Raw genomic sequence first — 8,999 nt, forward strand, 5'->3', positions numbered from 1 at the left:
AACAGCATTATGGATGACACGAGCTACAGAAGTACCCTGGGAAAGCGCAAGCGTGGTAGGCCCCGAAAATACTTAACAGCTAAGGCTAAAGCTGCAGCGGATGTAGAACGGAAGCGGGCGGCGCGGCGGGATGCTTCCTCTGTATAACGTGACTTAACGTATACTAACTTCTACAACCTAGTCCTATCTCTACAACTGGCAAACACATTTAGCGGCTTCCTTTCGCTAACTAACCCTACTAATATGCCACAACCAGACTAAAGAGACATATTACAATTCCTGGCCGAAGTTGATCCTTAGTTGGAAGGGGATACGGCAGAGCAAGCTATCTTCAATAATGGAATTCCCGTAGATGCTGCAGAATCTAATCCTGTCCTAAACTATAATAGTCCCGACCTGGAAGAGGTCGTTAGCTTTAATGCACCTCTAGAATCCTCGCCCCAGCCAGGGAACAATAAGTTAGATCTATTTGGATACCTTGCACAGAAGCTGGCAGAACAACTCATTAAATTTCAAGGGTGTTGCAATAGTTGCCATTAAGCAGCAAAACAAAACTGCATGGGAAGTCTGAATGCACAGATTAGCCTTGCCGAGTATCTGGAATCTACGGTTGGATTAGGCGCTGACGTCCTCAGTAACAAGGCTATTGTAAGCAAGAAAGATGACCTGGCTGGGCTAATAAGCCCCGAATTTAGAAAGAAGGTCTTCTGTGGCCTTGATTTAAGAGTCGAAGTCCCTTATATTTCCTTAGATAAAGATGAGAGAGTCTTGATTAGTGCAGGCGTTACCTTTAATGTGGATAATATCGTGGCGTTCCCAAGCAGCCTCGCTGTTGCTAAACGAGGCATTCGTTGGTCACCTACTAGAATGACTATCTCAGATCTTTAATCTACTTTACACCTTTGATTAATTCTAGTAACATATTTTAACGGGGACGGAGTCTAACATCAGGTCCACCGGCCTGTACACCAAGTTCCCTATTATACGTTCGGCCGAATTATCAGCTTTAAGAATATATCCTTATATTTCCTTTTTCCCAAATTATACCAAGCTAAACAGAAGAGCAGTAAGCTCTGCGATAAAGATTTCCAACTATGGATAGACGGTATTCTGCTCCCAGCGATTTACCAAAGTTACAGCAGCGCATATGTCCAGCATTATCTATTAAGCTATAACTACAACCGGTATAACTCTACCGCCCGTGGCGTAGAAACACTTACACAGTATGTGCATCCGGCTGCGCGGGAATAATAGTTAGTATACTATTTACCGCCGGAGCCACTGGCGGATATTTAGGCTTATATTCTTAACACTACTTAAGAGCCAGGTTTTCATCAGTTTTAAGACATTACTATCCTTTTATAAGCGAAGAATTTAAAAACAGTTACCAAAGATATTACCTGGGAGAGAATGGTATTAAGGTTTAAAGAGTACTGGACCAGTTCGGTAGACGAGAGCTATGTTACAACCGACTTCTATATCGACATCGGAAAGGAGACTTGCCCGCAGCAGCTTTCGAAAGTCATACCTCAGGATCCCATGGCAGCTGAAGGAAATAATAATAAAGAAGATATGCAAGCCGAAACGCTACTATATAAGCGATGTTGCCTAGAGTCATATTCTTCTCAAATTAGCAATTCATCCGCCGATGAAGGATCCCAGAAGCAGGTGTTTTATCTATTTACTATGCTTGGTGATAGTAGGAGCTTAATGATTAAGATCGGTAATCGCTTAAAATGCCGCTCTACTGGTCTTCTCTACTCTCAGTTCTACCCTAGTATTAAGGAAGTCTTTGCAGTAGGAAATATATATCCATTTGCAAACACAGCTATTAAAACCCTTACTTTAGATAAGAAATTAAGGAAAACATGGGAACTTGTCGGAGGTGGCCTTAGCTATTAACTAGTCGCATTAGTTAAGGTATACCTGTATACGAAACTTCGGTGCTACTTTGCTTCGCTAGGATTAATGTAGAAATCTTTTGGTATTAGAGAGGAGTATTACGTTTCTAGGAATCTCTTCTACGCAATTGGTCGTTATATTTACTCCTAAGGCTCCTACAATAAACAATTAGTCGCTCCTACAGAGGATAACTCTTTATATTATAGTTTCACTACTAAGACCCTGCTTTAATAGGTACGGTGGAATATTAATAAATTCTGTATAGGGTTTAAGCTGGTATATAGCTTCTAAGACCTGCATTTTGTGACCTGGGAGCATATAAGAATTATGCTTATGTTTCTTCACTGCCTTCAATTCTTATATACAGGTAGACTAATATAGAAAGTCGGTGGTTGCTGGCAGGACGTACGACTACAACCTGATCCACATTAACCAAGCGGACTGCATCGATACAAAGGTTTTGGATTCAAACGGACTATAGAGATATATAGCTACGCTTGGTTCCTTAATAAAATTAACTAAAATACGCTTACTTTCCGCCAACTATATACAGCTTATATAATATTCAATAATCCTTCCATACAGACTGCCTATTACGCCCAGTACCACTAAGTTCAAGATATACGAATCGACTTTATTCAAGTAAACAAGGCCTATTAATAGATGCTTGAATTTAGTGCTACCCCCGCATACCTTGATATTTTAGAGGACTACCTTCGAGAGCTTTACTTATGTACATTTCGGAAGGATGTGTTCTTCTATGTTAAGTCGGTGTTAAAGCCAGAATGCAGGGAGGCCGCATTATCAGGAGAGATTCCTCTCTGCTATAATAGTATAATAAATTCTATGCTTAAAGATTATCAACCGCTTCAACTTACTAAGGGAAACAGGCTAGTAATAAAGGATATTAATGTCTTGTTTACTTGGCTCTGGAAATCCAAGGATGACCACTTTGAACGCAAAGGCTGGAATAAGAAACCTTATCGTATACTCTTCCAACAGAGTTTTCATACTATCAAGACCGCACGGGGGAAGGCTGGCGCCCGCAAGTAGCGTCAAGAGCTAAAAAGATCATTCATTAGGAGCCATTGGATTCTCCCCTATCCACACAGCCGGGGATTCATACGCAAAGACAAAGAAGACAAGCAGTTCATATAGTGGCCTATTGCGCATCAAGGACTTCTGAGACACTATACTAAGTCTCGTGGAATTGGAACTCTTGCGAATCCACTACCAGCAACAAATGTTAAACGTCACCCTATTGACGGCTGGAAACTAGCAAGTAGTCTGCTTTAGAAAAAGTACATGCCCTATGTAATACAGCCTGAGCAGAATTTGGTTCGAATGCCTGAAAGTAAGCTGTATGCCAAATTAGTTGGCTTTCGCGAGCAAATGTCAACTGGGCCTTCCCAAATTCTTTCCGCATTACCCACATTAGAGTTAGATAACTCTCCTCAGGGAGAGTATTTCCCCTACAAATGGAGTAATGTAAGGCAAATGCATGTTGCCAAGACCTTTAAGGAATGCGATGAGGTCAACGAGTGTCTCTGGTTTTTAAGAAAAGGGCTGGAAACATATGAAAATCTCCAAAGCCATCGGCCAAATCAACGTAACCGACGCCGAAATCGCACCGCAGCGTATCTTGACAGCGATTCGGACTCTATCATAGGAAGTAACAAAGCTGAGACTACGTCAGATGAAGAAAGCCTAGCCATCACACATAAAAAACAAGCATAGGCAGTGCGTAAAATAGAAACTCAAGTACGTGAGCTCATTGAAGAGTTTAAACAAAAATATCCGCAATAGCAGAAATCATATAATCCTATTATAAGAGAGCTTGATTACCGTTTAAAAAGGGTCGAGGATATAAAGTAGCCTGGTACTGTATCTATTAAAGGGTAGAAGATAAATAAAATCTAGATGTAACAAAATAGTGTTAGTATATTAACAGGTCAATATAATAGCTGTTACGTTCCCTTATACCGTAGCGCCAACAGGGCACAAGGTTAGGCCAATAATCGCAATTATAGCAATTATTATAACGGAACCAGCTATTTATAAGGATCTAGCTGCTACGATTAACTGGATCGTAACAATAGTCCGCCAGCTGGATCCAGGGTAGGCGCAATCGGATTAACTATAACCCGGTTAACCAATAAGTCCCAGCTCGCCCGACTCATTATACAAGCCCAGAACCAACTAAGGTATATAAATTCACTTCACCACATTCATTAGAATACTTAGATAGCCAGTTATTATCACTTCATAGCAATCAAGATTAAATATTACTACCACTCTTACCCTACTAGTAACAAGATTGCCCGATACCAACCTAACCAATCCGCCAACGCAAAACCAGTACTGCCGGTTTAAGCATTAGGAACAGCTAACTCTAGATTACTAAAGGTAATATTAATACAGCGCTTAAGATAGCCAGGTAAAAAGGTTTTAATTTAACAACTACCTTTAAAGCGTAAGTTAAAGTTAGCTATTGGAAGTAGACGCTTTCTATTAGCTATAATACGGAAGCTTCCGACATAGGTTTTATAGAAATAGACCTTCCCCTTGCAGGAGACTTAAGTAAGTTCCTTATTAATAAAGTACCTAAAGAATTTATAAATTAGTTAGCTAATAACTAAAGTATTAATTAACTTACTGGCTTAGTAATATATAGGCTAGTATTTGTAAAGCAGTCTAAATCTACTTGGAATTAGTTAAAGCTTTTTATTAAAGTATAGCTAATTTAAAAAAGTAAAACGAACGCTAGCTTTAAGCTAATTATTAAGGCATTATTTAAGATAACCGACTTAAATAAGGTAATGGAGGGTTACGATAAGCTTATGGAGGTTTTATAAAATAGAAGCTAGTTCTAAGCTAAAGATTCATTAAGGATAAAGCTTATTATAAAACAGTATAAAAAAACTATAACCTAAGCATCTACTATAACTATAATATAATATATACTATTTTATAAACCTTTACTATATAGTAGATTAATATTTAAAAAAAAATATAATAACCTCCTTTAACCCCCTGTAAGTACTAAGTAAGGGCGGGGGGGGGTTTTACGGAGATAAGCCTCGATTACGTTAACGGCCTTTACACTATATATTACCTTTATATTATTATTTTAATCTAATCTATTAAAGCCCCTATTAATGAAATTCCGGCGTAGCTTGTCTATAGTCCTCGTTAACCAGCCGGTTCTTCCCTTCGCTCCAACGTATAGAGAAAACACCCAGCGGAAGCTTCGCAACTGCAAGCGAATATAAGCTTACCAGTGCCCAATGTTTATTTATTTTATTTATTTTATTATTAACATCCACTAAGTAAGCTAGTTATATAAGTCCATATCTAAGCACTAGGACGGTAGGAGCTACTGCATTTAGATCTAGCGTTCGCTACATTTTAGTATAATAAAAGAAATAAGGTAGTGTTAATCTATTTTATATATCTATATCTATAGGGGGGGGCCGTAGGGGCTTATATCCTCTACTAATTTCTAAAAGTCCTTATACCCCCTATTACCGAGGAGGTATTAGATATAAGTTATTCTAAATTACACCTCCTTCTCCGGTACATCAGGGAGGAAAGGAGCTACTATATGGTATTTCGCAAAATATCCCTATATCCTTGGCTTACCGCACTTATAAATCGGCCTGGCGTCGTATCCGAATCTCTTATAGTATTCTACGAAGTCCCCGTGTCTAGTCCTTTTAGCCAGCAGCCTATGTAGGATTAGGCGTGGGAGGTGTAACTCGGGGGGTATAGAGGGGGCCTTATATAGGCCCTATTTGCCGGCCTTATAGGACTCTAGGTAGTTGTTGTTCCAGTTGTCGTCTTATATTTCTTTTTATTTCCTCTTTACCTACCTTTTAATAAAGGTAATAGTAAAGCAGTTACTTAAGTAGCAAGGGAGTTCTAAACCCTCCTTTACCAGTCGGTCGGCCTCTTCGTTTCCTAGTACGTCTTTGTGGCCTAGGACCCAGGCTACCTTCGTAGTTACTCATAGGAGTAGTTTTTAGGTGATTTATCGTAGCCCCATGTAGGCTCCTTAGGATAAGGCGGGGGTTGGGCCTAGTATCCCGTCCACCACCGCTGAGTTATTTACCAGTGCCCAAGCCAATAAAAGCTACCAGTAATACTTTACTAATCAAGCACTCTTGCTTTAGCAATAACCTAATCTACTGCTACAGGAGCTAATAGTACTAGACTATACTTAATGGCCTTAAAACCTATTGTATTATATATACAGGCTTAAACTTTAGTTTAAACTCTTAACTTTATAACTAAAGCTGCTCAAGAGGTCCAATATATATCTTTACTAATATAAACCCGACTTAGAGCTATTAGTTAGAAATTACCCTATACCTTAGTATAAACTAGGGCGTTACAGATGCTAAATTAACTAAATAAGGATATATAAAGGCTGTTTAAAGTAGGGTTAGGTATATTTTAGGACTAGTCGTTAGAAGTTTACTAATAGTAAGGTTAGTAAACAGGTGAAATTTTTTTACTAAATTCTTTATACGCTAATACTATAGTTATCTAGTATATTAAAGAAGAAATATATATGCTAGTTGTTAAAGTTAATTTAGAGCTAATTATATAGAATCTTATAATCAAAGTCTGCCTAGCTAAAATTTACACTAGTTTCTTACATTAGCAGTATAGCTTTCTACATTCCAGACCATAAAGTTAAAGTCTAGGTCTTTAAATATTATACTTAGCAAGCATATAGGGTACAGTATAGTTCTTATAACTATTCAGTCGCAAAGCTCCTTAGTCTAATTATATAGTTAGAGCTATGTGGTTAGATATACTTTGTAATTATTATAGATCTAGCTTTTATACCTGTAGAAGCAATAACGCTTAGTAAAGTAATTAAGAAGATAAAGAGAAAAGAGTATTACAGTAGAGAAAGTAAGCTATTCGCAATATACTAATAAAGTAAAAAAAGTCTAGACTTCTTTTTCTTAACCCTAATTTAGTCTTACCCTAATACAGCAATAGAAAATATATTCTAGCTAAGATTAAAAGCAGTTGCTGCTTTCTAAAAATTAAAAAGGGCTGACTAGAAGTAAAATAAAAGCTAAACAGAAGCTAGGTAAGAGCTAAAAGAAAGCTTCTTACCACTATTTTATTATACTATTATAATACTTTTATTTTACACCTATATAATAAACCGAATTCTTCTATAATATTTTTATTAACTATAATTAATAATACTTCTTATATATAATATATAAAAACAATTCCTTAAAACATTTACCCTTCTATAATTATAATAACTATAAATTCTAATGCAAGGGCCTCTGTTTCGCACTTCTGCAGCATTATCCCTCCTCACATACTATAAGCCATTACTACCTCAAACACAGCATCTAACAATTCTCATAACATAGTAAACAAAACCCTCGCTCGCATTACATCTGTCCGCCAAAGTCATCTACAGACTTAAGACGGGACTATCGCTAATCAGCCTCATCTACAACCACAGGGAATAGTTCCCAGCCATATCTTCCAGGAAATTCTTCAGTTAAACACTGCTTCTAAAGAGTCCAAGGAACAGGTAGAAAAGCACTTAGGTAGTATAAGCGACGTTAAGGCTGGAAAAGTGCTATTAGACACTACTGCAGCTCGCGGGCGGGCTATGCGCCTATTTAGACGCCTGTATAACTTACATTAATCAAACAGCCAGCTAGGAAAACCCCTCTTTTCCGAAAATAATTTGCTAAAGAATACAGATCTATACGCTATTTAAGTCTACAATAACTTTAGCAGCTTTTTTAAATTCTTTAGTAAGATCTTAGATTGTAATAGTATTAATAATAACGGCATAGATTTAATTAGTAGTATATATTATAATGACGATAATACTATAACTCTAGGATACGATAATATATTTTAAAATAAAACATAAATATACTTTAGTAATAGAGACCCAGAGATCTTTAATACCTTTACTAAGAGTTTGGATATTACTAGTTACGAGTTAGCTTATAGAATAACAGCATACATAGCTAATCTTCCATACTAATACCAATCTGGGGCTCTTAACAAATCTATTTCTAACGTCTTTGGCTCCATGATTAAATAGTATAATAAAAACCCTAAAGAAAAGGCAACTAATGCAGATTAGCTTATTAGCAAAGGCCTCTTCCGGGACCTTATAGGAGCTCAAGCTCTACGCGATATAGCACGTCCTGGCGAGGCATATACTAATAACAAATATATCGGCAGCGATCTATAGCTAAAAGACATAGACGGCTACAAAGTCCTTCCTAATACTCTAGATAGTGACTGGGGCGGAGTCTATATTAATTCTGGTATTCCCAACCAAGCCTTTTATCTCGCTGCGACTAGTGTTAGTGATTATTTATGGGAGCCGGCTGGTAGGATCTAGTACGCAGCATTAACAGATCCTGCATTAAAGAATATTGATCCTCAGAGTACATTTAAGGTATTCGCAAACCTCACAATCAAGCATGCCAAGTCTATTAATAGTACGGATACTCAGACTGCGGTTAAGAACGCTTGGAAAACGGTGAAGGTCTTGTAAATTGGTGAATCTGTTAAGGTATTTGCTTACGGAATATTAAGGGTGGGGTTATTTAATTCTATTATTATGTAGTATATTACTTAACAGCTCTACTGTGTTATTTGCAAATGAGGGCAGTCTCAATATTGTTTGTTTGTTTGTTTATTTATTTTATTATTAACGTCCACTAAGTAAGCTAATTACATAAATCCCTTTTTTTAATCCACCCGTTGTTCAGTTGTAACAACACGCTGATTACTTATAAACTGCCGATATACATAAACTATATAAAGTTAAATAACGCGACCTAAAACAATCATCTTTATTAGCTAACTGTTACGACCTGATCCAACTCGGTACGTACCTCGGAGAAAGTACGGAACGAAGAGCCAATCAGGATCGGTCAAAGACGATTCTCACTCAGTACGTACCAACGAGACGTAAGAATAGCTTCATTCTCACGAGTACCTGAATACATAACAAGTAAGAATTACTAGACGACTGGATATATAAGATTCGATTCTCTACGCTCTTTAGATAACTTAGACAGTCGTTA

The 8,999-nt window shown here is 37.4% G+C and overlaps 3 protein-coding genes across 3 annotated transcripts; all 3 read left to right on the forward strand.

Annotated features, from left to right (window-relative positions):
• Positions 1–558: 558 nt before the first annotated feature.
• M431DRAFT_501989 (hypothetical protein) lies at positions 559–1,251 on the forward strand (the record flags this gene model as incomplete). Its single annotated transcript, XM_024918080.1, has 3 exons — positions 559–593; positions 684–831; positions 952–1,251. The coding sequence occupies 3 exons, from the start codon at positions 559–561 to the stop codon at positions 1,249–1,251; spliced, it is 483 nt and encodes a 160-aa protein (XP_024767183.1).
• A 159-nt stretch (positions 1,252–1,410) lies between these two features.
• Positions 1,411–1,902, forward strand: M431DRAFT_488538 (hypothetical protein; the record flags this gene model as incomplete). Its single annotated transcript, XM_024916568.1, has 1 exon — positions 1,411–1,902. One exon carries the CDS (start codon positions 1,411–1,413, stop codon positions 1,900–1,902), a length of 492 nt encoding a protein of 163 aa, XP_024767184.1.
• Positions 1,903–3,207: 1,305 nt separating this feature from the next.
• Positions 3,208–3,639, forward strand: M431DRAFT_488539 (hypothetical protein; the record flags this gene model as incomplete). The annotated part of the gene is made up of 1 exon (XM_024916569.1): positions 3,208–3,639. The coding sequence occupies one exon, from the start codon at positions 3,208–3,210 to the stop codon at positions 3,637–3,639; it is 432 nt and encodes a 143-aa protein (XP_024767185.1).
• Positions 3,640–8,999: the final 5,360 nt, after the last annotated feature.

Source organism: Trichoderma harzianum (assembly GCF_003025095.1).
Source record: "Trichoderma harzianum CBS 226.95 unplaced genomic scaffold M431scaffold_44, whole genome shotgun sequence".
Lineage (NCBI taxonomy): Eukaryota > Fungi > Ascomycota > Sordariomycetes > Hypocreales > Hypocreaceae > Trichoderma > Trichoderma harzianum.